We start from the raw sequence: 15,459 nt of genomic DNA on the forward strand, positions 1-15,459 counted from the left end.
TTTCGTTGACATGGTTCAATTGGTGATCTGAAACAATGTCAAAACATAACATTACAATTCTACAAATTTGTACTTTGCAAAATAAAATAACAAATTATATGAGGACGCACAACATATAATATGTTCATATAATGATTCAAAATGTTGTATGATTGTGGCACTGAGGTACCCCCCTCTTCAAACCCAGCATGCACCCAAAAAGAGGGAGAAAAAGCCCTAATGTAGCAGTATAGAACCAAAAGGTAGAAATCAAAACTGCTTTTGATACTTTCACTGGCAAAAAACTCACAGAACAACTCGGCTTTAGAAAAGGGCAAAGTCACCCAGAGACACGTTCAAGGACTTAGCTGACAAAAGACGACTTGAGCTCTAACGCTGTCATGTCTTCTCCAATCTTCCCAACAAGCGACTTTGTTTCGCCAATGTTTTGGCTCATCAGAGAAACAAACAATACAGCCTTGAAAAGTGTAGGACGAAAGGGGTGGGGAGGTGAAGATGTTGCCTCAGAAAATGAGCTTTCAGTGATTGTAGAAATTCCCAATGGCGGTCTTCCAAGTGTGGAATTCTTGCTTTGCTTTGGACGCTAGTTTTTTCACTGCTCCTACAGACGTCTCACCAGAGCTTCACCTATAGTGTCCGTGCGCACTGTGTCAGACCTTCAAGACACTTGATAAAGGCACAGATGTCCAAACAGTGCCAGTGTTGAGTCTTTGAGCTTTTGTAGCATATTTATCAATAAAGTGACTTTCAAACTATATACCCGTGGCTGATTACTTGACATCTTATCTTCACAACTCCGTGGTTGTGTGCTCTTCCCAAGTGTCCCATATTAAATGAGATAGAACTTGTGTAACATTTTTATTTTATGTCTGTTTTATGCTCTTTTTAATAAGTCGTAATCATATATGCTGGAAATCAGGGTACTTCAATTCCGATTCCTCTAATTTTCCAATGTCTGACCCAGACTCCAACTTTGACTCCTATTATATATAGCAAATTTTAAAAAAAATTGATTAATTACAGTAACATGGAATATTTCTCTGTGTACAAAATTAGGGCTGATGGACCACAAAATATATTTTTTGTTCAAACTTCAAATATATAAGTTTAAAATGATAAATTTATCCTATATTATAATGTTGCAAGCTTTTATTTTGAAGCTGGAGTTCAGTATATTTTTACCAACTCTGACTCTACCCAAAATTGATTGACTCCACCACCCTGCTGAAAATAATTGTTATTATACTTTATCTTTTGGTCTAAAACAGGGGTGTCCAACCTTTTGGCTTTCCTGGGCTGCATTGGCCCTCAAAAAATGTTTTTGGGGCCACACAAATGTGCAAACACTGCAGCAAGACAGAGGAGGGAGCCGGCAAGACGGTAAACACCCGGGGGGGGGGGGCAGCAGAGGAAAACACTGCATTGCCCTCGAATGGAGCTGCACAGAATACTTCATGGGGTCGCATACTGCCCTTGGGCCACAGGTTGGACATCCCTGGCTTAAAACCTAATAGATTTCAGGAAACCAAGTACTGCTCAGAAGTACAGTCAAATAGTGACCTCAAACAAGCAAACCTTTGCTCTTGTAGATGTTATATTATTCTCTGTATTTGTAATGCTGCATTTTAGTGATACAGATCTCTGAAAAGCATGCCAGCCTGACACTAATTTTATGAAGGTGGAAATGTCAACTGTTTTTGTGAATATATTTTTCTTTCTACAGTATTTGATATTGAAGCTAGAAAGACCTGCCATAGTTCAGAGCATCACATTTGGCAAGTATGAGAAGACCCACGTCTGTAACTTGAAGAAGTTTAAAGTTTTTGGTGGGATGAATGAAGAAAACATGACAGAGCTGTTATCCAGGTAAAACTATGTTGTCTCAAGAGCTGTGTCAGCAGTCACAACCCTTGGGAGCTCAATCAGAATGTTCAAATCTGCTTTCTCTGTGATTTGAAAAGGCAGTAATTCCAATTACAGGCATCAGGCCATGATACTAACTGACTAATCTAATCTTTGGTTTATATACCGGGTCATCTCTCGTCAGAGCTCGACTCAGTTTACAAATAGTCAGAAGTTGCTAGAATGTACATAAAAGGTAAGGAATAAAGCAAAGTTTAAAATTAGAAATTTATCATAAAAAGGTCTTGCATTGTTATTGGTTAGTGGACTCTGCAGGTAAATTTTTTAGATATTGTGAAAATAGCAAATTTTAAGATTTTCTGGAATATTTGTAGTTGGCCAATCGTTCTAATAGGATTTGGTAGTCCATTCCAAACTCTACCAACTTAAAAGTGTAGAACTGGCAGAGTTTCCTAGTTGATTTAATTCCCTTAAAAGAGGGAAATGATAACTTATATTTCTGTATGTTCCTCACATGGCAAAATCTATATGCATTCCAACATAAAGGAATCCATGGGTCGAATATTCCATAAAGGAGTTTGAAAATAATGCTTGCGCATTTAAATTGGATCCTATAGCAGACAGGTAACCAATGAAACTTTCTGAACAAAGGAGAAACATGATTGAACTTTCGTTTCCCAAAAATGAGTTTCGCTGCCGTGTTTTGTAACAACTGAAGGCGTTTCAAACTACCTTGCTTAATACCCAAATACACATAATTGAGCAAGCACAATGGACTGAACAAACAACGAGAAATGCTCCTGATGGAATAATGGTCTAACTTTTTTCAGCTTACGCAAACTGAAGAAGCACTTTCTCACTAACGAATTTATCTGCTCACAAAATGAAAAGGAAGAATCCAAGGTGATACCCAGAAATCTGAAGGATGACTCAACTTGTAGCGTGATACCAGATTTCAATGTAACAGAAACCAGAAGAACTTCCAACTTTGGTCAGACCCACAGTAATTTTGTTTTTGTGGCATTCAGTTCCATTTGAATGGACATTGCCCATGATTGAAGCTTAGAAACACAAGAATATATATTTGTAGCTAAGTTAAGATCAGAATCGATCTCCAGCAAAATGAAAATGTCATCTGCATATGCAAATATAGTCTCCACAGATGTAAGACAGAAGTTTTTCAATGAAATGTTAAAAAGTATCGGTGACAAAGAGGAGGAGCCCTGAGGTACTCTGCATCCTGGCTTCCAGATAGAAGATGTTTTACTATCTAAATGAACCTCATAAGATCGTAATGATAGAAATTTAGTAAACCAGTTCAAAACTATTCGATTTAGACTGTCCTTTTGTGGAACTTTGGAATCTCATAAGTAGAGGCCAACCAGGTTTTGAATTTGGTACTGAAACTTACCTGAAATGTGGGTTTAGGCTTTGGCCAAAAGTGCCAGTACATTTTCAGCTCAATCTGAACATACTCCCATTCTTCTCCTTTGTGATCATTCCCTGCCCCACCTCAGACTGCCCAATCACTTTCCAGGCCAGCTGTTGCTACCCTTCTTCCCTCGTCAGACCTACTATTAAATGCCCTGGTGGTCTAGTGGCAACTTATCCTTCCCCCCCCTTTGGGTCATTCAGGGCCACATTTTAAAACTCCCGGTGAGCTAGTGGGTATAAGCCAGTATGGCTGCGAGGACTTCCTGGGGCAGCCTTGTGAGATGTTGCAGGTAGTCCCAGCAGCCATATTGGTAGTGCTCTGCTTATACTGATTCCAATCCCAAAATGGTTATTGGGGAGAGGGGATGCCATTAGACCAACAGGGCATTTAAAATTAGTCCCGGGGAGGGCCTTCAGGAGGTGGTAAGGGCTGAGGGGATGGCAGCAACTAAACCCAGGAAAACCCGCTTTCTGGTAGAGGAAGGGGGGTGATTAATTTTCGATCCAAACTGGACAACAAATTTTTATTCCTGACTTTTTCAGTTGGCCTCTACTCATAAGATACTATTTAGACACTAACTCTGATTTGTTCTATATTGATTGCTTAATTGGTTGCTATGTGAAATTACTTATCTCTGGTGGGCAGAATCTTGTTAACAATAGAAGTTGTCTCTGAAATTGTATGTTTTTCAAATTCACAAGGTTAGAAAAGATGGAAGGTAGCTGTAGAGGAGCATTAGAAAAAATGTACTTTGGCATCCACTTTCTAATAGCATTTCAACAACATAATTACTTAGCTACTTAATTATACAAGGATGTTGGTATAAAAGGTCTCATCAAAATTAGGAAAGAAATCAGACAAGTGGGAGCTCTGTCTTTCCAAGTAGGTATGTTTTGAAGTTGATTGTCTAGGAAGAAAAGTAGTTTCTCCAAGGGCAAGTAGAATAGCAAGTCCTCACAGCATTGGTGACGTCATCGATCAAATATAACACAAGAAAGCTAGAAACATAGAAACATGATGGCAGGTAAAGGCCAAATGGTCCATCCAGTCTGCTGATCCGCAGTAACCAGCTACACCATCTTTGCATCTAGACTTTGCATCTTGTTTTCTGAATCCTCATTGCAGATGTGCACCACTTCTGCCTGCTGTTCTCATGTAAGACCACTTCAGTTTATCTTTTAACAGTTGGGTCAGACACATCACTGGAACTTCCCACCAAAAGTTCATTTTTTTGGTAAACTTAGTGAATTTTTGAGTCAAATTGTTCTGAAGTTCCTGTCATCTGGCAGCAACAGTAGGAAGGTTTTCATCCAGTTCTGTTTCATTTCTTTCTGAAGGTTTGTGATGCCAATCTCAATCTGTATACTTTGAAGGAAAAGTGGGAGAGGGGAGATATGATAGAGATGTTTAAATACCTATGTAATGTAAATGCGCATGAGTCGAGTCTCATTTGAAAGTAAACTTTGCAATGAGAGGGCATAGGATGAAGTTAAGAGGTGATAGGCTCTGGAGTAATCTAAGGAAATACTTTTTTACAGAAAAGGTGGTAGATGCATGGAACAGTCTCCCGGAAGAGATAACATAGTAAATGACAGCAGATAAAGACCCAAATGGTCCATCCAGTGTGCCAAACCCTACATGCTCCAAAAAAATCAATCATTTAATTAAAATTGTCCTTTTTCTTAGATATTTCTGGGCCATAGCCCTGCCCGGTAGTGTGCTTAGGTTCTATCTACTGGAGTTTCCATCAAATCTCACCCCAACTCATCTTAACTATTTCAGCCATGAAAGCCCTTCCCAGCTCGTCCTCAACTGAATGTCCGTTTTGAACAGGACCGTCCCTTTTTCTCATCCCCTGTCCTGTTGTCCCCACACACAGCTTCGGGAAGCCGAAATGTTCCGTATTCAGCAACGGTGTCCCAAAGCTGTGTTTGGGGACAACAGGACAGGCAATCACGGGAGAATGGGCTCTTTCCCTGCTTTCCCGCCCGCCACCGCAACAACCGCTGGAAAAGCATGTCCAGGCGCCCGCCCAGCTCCCTCTTCCGTCTTGCAGCGTTCACTCAAAGACGCAGGCAGCGGCTCCTACGTGTCTCCTGTGGCTGATCTGGAAGCGTTCCCTCTGACGTCTCGACATCAGAGGGAACGCTTCCAGGTCAGCCATAGGAGGCACGTAGGAGCCGCTGCCCGTGGCTTTGAGTGAACGCTGTAAGACGGAAGAGGGAGCTGGCAAGACGTTAAACAGCTGGGGGTGGCAAAAGGAAAACACCGCATTGTCCTTGAGCGCGAGTGGGGCCGCACAAAATTCTTCACGGGGCTGCATGCTGCCCGCGGGTTGGACACCCCTGCTTTAGAGGAAAGGCAGGAGAGGTGAGATAGATTTAAATACCTACATGGCGTAAATGCGCATGAGTTGAGTCTCTTTCAGCTGAACGGAAGCTCTGGAATGAGAGAGCATAGGATGAAGTTAAGAGGTGATAGGCTCCAGAGTAATCTAAGGAAATAGTTTTTTACAGAAAGGGTGGTAGATGTGTGGAACAGTCTCCCAGAGGAAGTGGTGGAGACAGTGTCTGATTTCAAGAAGGTGTGGGATAGGCATGTGGGATCTAAGAGAGAGAAAGAGATAATGGTTACTGTGGATGGGCAGAGTAGATGGGCCATTTGGCCTTTATCTGCCATCATGTTTCTGTTTTAGGACAGACAGTTTGCATATTTCTATGTTAACCATTAACTAAGTGGCAAAAATAATATAGGCTGCAAGTTAGTACTAAGACGCACAAAACTTTTCAGAACTTAACCAAGCTACTTGGATTCCAGATAGCTTCTCTTTTTTGGCTGTGAAGTTCTCATGGTCCTTTGGGTTTCTAGTTAAACTGGTTTGGGGGCTGGGCTTAGTGCCAAAAGTCTTCATAACTACCTGAAGATTTTCCTCCTGTTATATTCTCTTCCAATTTATTTTAGTCTAGTTGTAGCTATGGTCCAGAATTTCTCCCAGAATCTTGTAATTATGGTCCCTGAATTAGCCACTAGATAAAACTTTTGGATTCTGACAAAGTGCTTTCTCCTTTTCTCACCCATGTCCTCCAGAACACTGCAAACATATTGCCAGCCCTAACTAGCCCAGAGAGTGGCAGACATTTGAGAATCAAGACTTGACTCATTGCAGTGCCAGTAAGCCATGTAATAGGCTCTCTAACATATTTCTAAAACACAGTTGTTTAGATTTTTATTTTTGATTTCAGATGCAAAGCATTTTTATTATAACATTAGTTTTGAGAAGTTATGCCTCAGGAAGTTTAGTAAAGTACAAGACTGCTCTAGAATGTGTTTTTTTTAATCATTTCATGTTGGTGGACGTCAAGAGATCCCAGGATTTTAAATTATATTTCAGATGATGTAGAACTGCTAAATAATCCAAAATAAATGTTAAAGAAATAACTGTTGATGTTATGTCTTCATAGCCAAAAACCCATAGTAGGTGGCAGTGTATGTTTCCATTCTTGGCTCTTGGAAGCTACTGTTGTACTTGACCTTCATTTGTAATGGGGTGTTGGGTATGGGGAAGATATCCTCAATTTAACTTTCTAAAAAGAAATCCTGCAAAAATGTGTAATTAAAAATACAAAGAATTACATGTCGAGCTTGGCCCACGTGATGTTCAGATTTCATCAACAGCTAAAGCAAAGTTTTGATGATCTTTATTCTTTTTGTTTTTTTGTTTTACAGTGGTCTAAAGAATGATTACAACAAAGAAACATTTACTTTGAAGCATAAAATTGATGAGCAGATGTTCCCTTGTCGTTTCATTAAGATAGGTAAAAGCCTTGTTTTCCTTTCTAGTTGTAGAAAACATATTTTGCTTTGCTTTTATCCATGCCAGTCTTGGTGCTAGCACCTACTATATTTTGCACATAGAGTGAGCACGAGCTTGTTACCATTTTACCTTGTGGCCTGTCAGGTTGAAGGAGCTGCTGGACATGCTTTGAGTTGAATAAGGTAATTGTGTACACAATACACTTTCCACACACACTCTTAAATTTAATGTGATTCATAGTAACATAGTAACATAGTAGATGACGGCAGATAAAGACCCGAATGGTCCATCCAGTCTGCCCAACCTGATTCAATTTAAATTTTTAAATTTTTTCTTCTTAGCTATTTCTGGGCAAGAATCCAAAGCTTTACCCTGTACTGTGCTTGGGTTCCAACTGCCGAAATCTCTGTTAAGACTTACTCCAGCCCATCTACACCCTCCCAGCCATTGAAGCCCTCCCTAGCCCATCCTCCACCAAACGGCCATATATAGACACAAACCGTGCAAGTCTGCCCAGTACTGGCCTTAGTTCAATATTTAATCATATTTTCTGATTCTAGACCCTTTGTGTTCATCCCACGCTTCTTTGAACTCAGTCACAGTTTTACTCTCCACCACCTCTCTCGGGAGCGCATTCCAGGCATCCACCACCTCTCCGTAAAGTAGAATTTCCTAACATTGCTCTTGAATCTACCACCCCTCGACCTCAAATTATGTCCTCTGGTTTTACCATTTTCCTTTCTCTGAAAAAGATTTTGTTCTACGTTAATACCCTTCAAGTATTTGAACGTCTGAATCATATCTCCCCTGTCTCTCCTTTCCTCTAGGATATACATATTCAGGCTTCCAGTCTCTCCTCATATGTCTTCTGGCGCAAGCCTCCTATCATTTTCGTCGCCCTCCTCTGGACCGCCTCAAGTCTTCTTACGTCCTTCGCCAGATTCTTTAGTCTGTTCCTAGCCACATTTATAATGGGATCTCCTCAAGATCTTTATTTAATGTTCGTATATTGCCTCGCCCCAGAGGCATTGAGCAAGAATGTAAATGAGCAATTACAAATAACAGTAATTATCCCAGGACAAGCAGGCAGGTATTCTCACTAGTGGGTGATGTCATCCGACAGAGCCCCGATACGGACATCTTGCAAGCATGTCTTGCTTGAAGAAACTCAGAAGTTTCGAGATGCCCGCACCGCGCATGCGCCAGTGCCTTCCTGCCCGATGTACCGGGCGTGTCTCCTCAGTTCTTTTCTTTCCGCGGAGCTGAGAAGTTTATCTTCATTCTGCGCTGACTGAATTTCAGTATTTTGCCTTCTTTACCCGTGTTTTTTGTTTCTTTGAATTTATTTTACTTTTAATTTATATTTTCTAAAAAAAAAAAAAAATTTAAAATTATTTCTTCCGGCGGTTCGGCCGGGCCGGCCTCGTGGCTGCGGCCTAGCGCCTTCGACCTTGCAGCGTCGATTTTCCGGCCTATGTCCCGGCCAATCACCGGTTTTAAAAAGTGCAGCAAGTGCCAGCGTGCGATTTCGTTGACGGACCCACATCGACGCTGTCTTCAGTGTCTTGGTCCAGAACACGTTCCGAAATCGTGCCGGCCTTGTTCCACGCTCACTGCGCGCTCGTTTAAACGGCGCTGCTTGCTCTGGGAGTCGATGTTCAAGATGGAGGCTGCCAAGGACCTGTCTGCTTCAACTTCTGCTGAGGTTTCGCCGGTCCGTTCGAAACCTGCATCGACGACTCCTGCATCGGGCATTGTGAAGCCGGCATCGTTCACACCGGCTTCAGCATCGAGTTCGGCATCGGTGCCTGCCTCCGTCTCCTCGGTTCAGGTACCGCCTTCCACTGTCCCTCCTGTGGTCATCAAGGTGCCTAAAGCTAGCAAGCAGAAGCACTTGGCCACGAAGGAACGCGAAGACCGTGCAGGAGGACCCCCTTTTGGTGCGGATCCCTCCATATCGGCTTCGCTGCGATCCCTGCTAGAAGCTCAGTTTGTCGAGCTTATGCAGACTATGGGACCCCGGCTTATCGCCACTATTCAGGGTGACCACCCGGTCCCGGTTCCGGGGGGCGGTCCGCCCCCTCCCCCTCCCACTCGTCGTTCGATCTCCCTGCTCGACGAGGAGGATCGGCGGAGGGCGGCGGAATCCTCCAGGCGGGCTTCCCTTCCTGATATGCCGCCTTTGGAGCCTATCACGCCTCCTCGACAACAGGGTACTAGGTCGGCCCCTGATAATCGGAGTCCTGGGCATACTACATCGCAGGAGGAGTTCTTCTGCACTCCATACCAGACCTGGGTGGCACTGCGTGAGTCCGCATCTTTGCCACCTCTGCGATCCACTGCATCTAGTCCTATCCATTCCTTCGAGGCTTCGAGGGATCGACCGATGCATAGAAGATCTCGTTCCCCGTCCCGTCACCGTGAGGGGCATCGATCTCGACACTCTTCTCGACACTCCTCACGTCATTCGGAGGTGTCTCCGCAAAAGAAGATGCAGCGTCTGGGTTACTCCTCGTCGGATTTATCCCCGCCTGAGGGACCGGAGTATGAGGAACCATCTACCTCCTATTCTCCGTGCCGCTCCCAGCTCTCCCTGGAACCGGAGGCTTCCACTTCTTCTAGTCCGTCTCGCCGGCCGGCGTTGGCGGACCAACTGTCCTTTTCCTCCTTCCTCCGACAGATGGCGGATGACTTGGATGTGACTTTGGACACTGGTTCTCGATATTCTAAAGAGTATCTCGACACCATGCATTTGCCTTACCCTCCGGCGGAGACGCTCCGGCTTCCTCTACATAAACTGCTGGACCAGACTTTCATGCGTTGTTTTGAGACACCGTATTCCATACCTGCAGTTCCCAGTAAGCTGGATGCTCGATACCGCGTCGTTCACCACAAGGGGTTTGAGGGAGCTCAACTTTCTCATCAGTCCCTTCTGGTCGAGTCCTCCCTCAAGCGATCTCATCCCTCCCAAGTCTATGCTTCCGTGCCTCCGGGCAGAGAAGGGAGAACGATGGATAAGTTTGGTAGACGTATCTATCAGAACTCGATGATGGCGACTCGAGTGCTCAATTACAATTTCTTCTTCTCTTCATATTTGGATTTCTTCTTGCCGGTGCTCCGCAAGTTCATCCCTTTCATCGATGCTCAGGCTCGTTTCGAGTTTGAAGAGGTGGTGGCGACCCTGTCCCAGTTACGCCTGCAGCTGATGCAATCCTCCTACGATGCCTTCGAGCTCTCGGCACGTGCTGCGGCCTGTTCGGTCGCCATGCGTCGCCTGGCATGGCTTCGTACCATTGATATGGATCCGAACCTCCAAGACAGACTTGCAAATGTGCCTTGTGCGGGAGCGGATCTGTTCGATGAGTCTATCGAGACTGTTACTAAAAAGCTTTCGGACCATGAGAAGTCCTTCCAGTCTATCCTGCGGCCTAAGCCGAAGCCTCAGCAGTCTCGTCCCTCTAGACCGCCTCTGATCTACCAGCGGCGTTATCAACCGAGGCAGACTCCTCCTGCGAGACAACCTGCGAAGAGACAGCCTCCCCAGAAGACTCAGCAGAAGCCTCAGATGCCGGCTGCACCCAAGGCTACTCAGCCTTTTTGACTCTCTTCCAGGGAGCATAACCGACCTCGTTCTGTCTCCCCCCGTTTTTCCCATAGGGGGTCGTCTCCATCATTTTTGTCATCGATGGGAGACAATCACCATGGACCTTTGGGTCCTTACCATCGTAAGAGAGGGATACTCTCTTCATTTCCAATGGGTCCCCCCGGACCGCCCGCCAAGAGAGTATCCTTCCAACTTAACGCAGACCGCTCTTCTCCTCCAGGAGGCTCAGGCTCTGCTCCGGCTTCAGGCCGTCGAGCTGGTCCCGTTAGCTCAGCAAAACCGAGGGTTTTACTCCCGGTACTTCCTGGTCCCGAAGAAGACGGGCGATCTGCGTCCCATTTTGGACCTTCGAGTCCTCAACAAGTTTTTGGTCAAGGAGCGGTTCCGTATGCTGACCCTTGCCTCTCTCTATCCCCTCCTCGAGCAGAACGATTGGTTATGCTCTCTGGACCTCAAGGAGGCCTACACTCACATCCCGATTCATCCGGCCTCCCGCAAGTTCCTCAGATTTCGGGTGGGACATCTGCATCTGCAGTATCGAGTGCTTCCATTCGGCCTTTCCTCGTCGCCCAGAGTCTTCACGAAGTGTCTGGTGGTGGTGGCCGCTGCACTCTGGAACATGGGTCTCCAGGTGTTTCCATACCTCGACGACTGGCTCATCAAGGCACCGTCGGCTCCAGAGGTCATTTCGGCGACCTTGACTACAATTTGTTTCCTGCAGAACTTGGGCTTCGAGATCAACTTTCCCAAGTCACATCTTCAGCCCACCCAGTCTCTCCCCTTTATCGGGGCTGTCCTGGATACCATCCAACTTCGAGCATTCCTTCCTCATCAACGCATGGATGCTCTCCTTCTACTCTGCCAGTCGGTGTCTTCTCGCCAATCCATCTCAGCGAGACACATGATGGTCCTCTTGGGCCACATGGCATCTACAGTTCATGTGACGCCTTTTGCCAGACTACATCTCAGAATTCCTCAATGGACCCTGGCATCTCAGTGGACTCAGGTGTCCGACCCGTTGTCCCGTCACATTGTAGTCACTCCTGCTCTACGACAGTCTCTTCTGTGGTGGATGACCTCTTCGAATCTATCCAGAGGTTTGCTGTTTCACTCTCCTCCCCACCAGAAAGTTCTCACGACCGATTCATCGAACTATGCATGGGGGGCTCATCTGGATGGTCTTCGCACTCAGGGGTTCTGGACCAGTGCGGAACGACTCCATCAAATCAATCTTCTGGAGCTCAGAGCCATCTTCAATGCTCTCCAAGCTTTTCAACATCTGCTTCACGACATGGTGGTCCTTATTCGCACCGACAATCAGGTCGCCATGTATTATGTCAACAAACAAGGGGGCACGGGCTCGGCCCCTCTTTGCCAGGAAGCTCTTCGAGTCTGGGATTGGGCGGTCCGCCACAACACCTTCCTCAGAGCTGTCTACATTCAGGGGAAAGACAATGTCTTGGCAGACAAATTGAGTCGTCTTCTCCAGCCTCACGAATGGACGCTCCACTCCGACCCCCTTCATCAGATCTTTGCTCAGTGGGGAACGCCTCAGATAGACCTCTTTGCAGCCCCCCACAACTTCAAACTGCCTCAGTTTTGCTCCAGGATCTACACTCCTCATCGCCTCGAGGCAGACGCCTTTCTACTAGAGTGGGGGAATCGCTTCCTATATGCGTTTCCTCCATTCCCTCTCATTCAAAAGACTCTGGTCAAGTTGAGATCAGACCATGCCACCATGATTCTGATTGCTCCTCGGTGGCCCAGACAACCTTGGTACTCCCTTCTACTTCAACTGAGCAGCAGGGAGCCAATACTTCTTCCAGTGTTTCCTTCACTACTTACTCAACATCAAGGTTCACTACTTCATCCCAACCTGCAGTCCCTCCACCTGACAGCTTGGTCCTTTCAACATAACTCCTCACCAGTTTTCTCAAGCAGTGAGGGAGGTCTTGGAGGCTTCCAGGAAGCCTGCTACTCGACAATGCTATTCCCAAAAATGGACTAGATTTTCCTCCTGGTGTATTTCCAATGCCACGGAACCTCAGCGAGCTTCCCTATCTTCTGTATTGGACTATCTTCTACACCTGTCTCAGTCTGGTCTCAAGTCTACCTCTATACGAGTCCACCTGAGTGCTATTGCGGCTTTCCATCAGCCTCTACAGGGGAAACCTTTGTCTGCTCATCCTGTGGTTTCCAGATTTATGAAAGGACTTTTTCATGTCAACCCTCCTATCAAACCTCCTCCGGTGGTTTGGGATCTCAATGTTGTCCTGTCTCATCTTATGAAGCCTCCGTTTGAACCTCTCAACAAGGCTCCACTTAAGTATCTCACCTGGAAGGTGGTTTTTCTGGTGGCCCTCACGTCTGCTCGCCGGGTCAGTGAGCTTCAGGCCCTAGTGGCGGATCCACCGTTCACTGTATTCCATCATGACAAGGTGGTTCTTCGTACACATCCAAAATTCTTGCCTAAAGTGGTCTCTGAATTTCACATCAACCAATCCATCGTGCTTCCAGTGTTCTTTCCAAAGCCTCATTCTCACCCTGGAGAATCTGCTTTACACACTCTGGACTGTAAACGTGCTTTAGCTTTCTATTTGGATCGCACAAAGCCACACAGAACTGCTCCTCAACTTTTCGTCTCCTTTGATCCAAACAAGTTGGGACGACCTGTATCGAAGCGCACCATCTCCAACTGGATGGCGGCTTGTATCTCTTCCTGCTATGCACAGGCTGGATTATCCCTTCCCTGTAAGGTCACAGCCCATAAGGTCAGAGCAATGGCAGCCTCTGTTGCCTTCCTCAGATCGACACCGATTGAGGAGATTTGTAAGGCTGCCACTTGGTCCTCGGTTCATACATTCACCTCTCATTATTGTCTGGATACTTTCTCCAGACGGGATGGACAGTTTGGCCAAACAGTGTTACAAAATTTGTTCTCTTAAGTTGCCAACTCTCCCACCATCCCATTGGGGTTAGCTTGGAGGTCACCCACTAGTGAGAATACCTGCCTGCTTGTCCTGGGATAAAGCAATGTTACTTACCGTAACAGTTGTTATCCAGGGACAGCAGGCAGCTATTCTCACGTCCCACCCACCTCCCCTGGGTTGGCTTCTCAGGCTAGCTACCTGAACTGAGGAGACACGCCCGGTACATCGGGCGGGAAGGCACTGGCGCATGCGCGGTGCGGGCATCTCGAAACTTCTGAGTTTCTTCAAGCAAGACATGCTTGCAAGATGTCCGTATCGGGGCTCTGTCGGATGACATCACCCACTAGTGAGAATAGCTGCCTGCTGTCCCTGGATAACAACTGTTACGGTAAGTAACATTGCTATATACTACGTGTGATGCAACAAAAATAATCAGCGTAGAAATATTAAAATCTGACAAAACCACAGAGGCAGATCATGTTTAATATAGCTGTGTTTGACTAAAGATAGGTTGATATCTGTTGTGAAATCAAAGTGCTTCAGATATGTAGAGCAGCGTTCTTCAACCTTTTGACATCTATGGACTGGCGGAAATAATAAAATTATTTTGGGGAACGGCACCGTTCACGGACCGGCAGTTGAAGAACACTGGGCTAAGTCGTGCCCATCTCCACTCAATCTCCGCCTCAGACCCTGCCCCCATAATAGTACTAATTATAACACCATTTTTTCCATTCATTTTTTATATATATATATATATATATATATTACATTACATTACATTACGGATTTCTATTCCGCCTATACCTTGCAGTTCAAGGCGGATTACAAAAGATTTGACTGGACATTTTCCAGTGAAGATACAATTTTTTTTTTTTTTTTTTTGACAGAGGAGAGATAGCTGGATAGATTCCTAAGGGGATTTAGGGGTTGGATAGTAAAATGACAGTGCCGAACTGTGTGATATGGACAAAGAGAATATAGTTAGAGTACCATCTAATTTTTGGGGTCTGTTTGCTTGGAAGGTGTTTAGGTGGGTTATTTGGGGAAGTAATATCTTGAGGTAGATGAAGAATGGTTAAGATATTTGGATGAATTTTTTGAAAAGCAGGGTTTTGATTTCTTTTCGGAATGTTTTGAATTCGTCCGATGTTGTCAGCAGATTGGAGATGGTATGGTTGAGTTTTGCTGCTTGTGTTGCCAGAAGGTTGTCAAACAATTTCTTGCGTAGTGTGCCTTTGAGTGGGGGAAAGGCAAAAGGGTTCGGGGTTCTTCTGTGTCTTGAGGTGGAGATCTGGTTTAAGCGGTTGTTTAGGTAGGAAGGGGAAGAGCCATGTAACGCTTTGAATAATAGGCAATGGAATTTGAATTGAATTCGTGCTTGTATGGGTAACCAGTGGGAGTCTAAGAAGGAAGTAGTTATGTGATCATATTTTCTGAGTGAGTAGATCAGTCTGAGGGCGGTGTTTTGTACGGTCTGGAGTCTTTTTATCATAGTGGCTGGACAAGGAAGATAGAGGGAGTTACAGTAGTCCAGCAGACCTAAGACTAGGGATTGGACATTTAGTCTGAATTGTGCTGGGTTGAAGAATTTTCTGATTTTACGTAGATTTCTCATGGTTAGAAAAGCTTTCTGGGTCGTCTTGTTGATTTGGGACTGCATTGTGCAACATCTGTCTATTATAACTCCTAGGAGTTTTAGTTCGGGTTGTATTGGGTATTTGGTGTTTTTGATTTTCAGTTCTGTGATGGCAGGCATTTTGGCCTGTTCGAGCAAGAGGAATTTTGTTTTTTCTGAGTTTAGTTTTAGTTT

At 45.1% G+C, this 15,459-nt stretch overlaps 1 protein-coding gene across 3 annotated transcripts in view; it reads left to right on the forward strand.

Moving 5' to 3' along the window:
• MKLN1 (muskelin 1) overlaps positions 1–15,459 on the forward strand; it is a 158,495-nt gene that overhangs the window by 40,348 nt on the left and 102,688 nt on the right. For all 3 annotated transcript variants that reach the window (XM_033957577.1, XM_033957578.1, XM_033957579.1), the window contains 2 exons: positions 1,724–1,866; positions 7,025–7,113. In XM_033957577.1, coding sequence (XP_033813468.1) covers positions 1,724–1,866; positions 7,025–7,113 — 232 coding nt within the window. The remainder of the gene's footprint in view (positions 1–1,723; positions 1,867–7,024; positions 7,114–15,459) is intronic.

Source organism: Geotrypetes seraphini, chromosome 9, assembly GCF_902459505.1.
Source record: "Geotrypetes seraphini chromosome 9, aGeoSer1.1, whole genome shotgun sequence".
Classification (NCBI taxonomy): domain Eukaryota; kingdom Metazoa; phylum Chordata; class Amphibia; order Gymnophiona; family Dermophiidae; genus Geotrypetes; species Geotrypetes seraphini.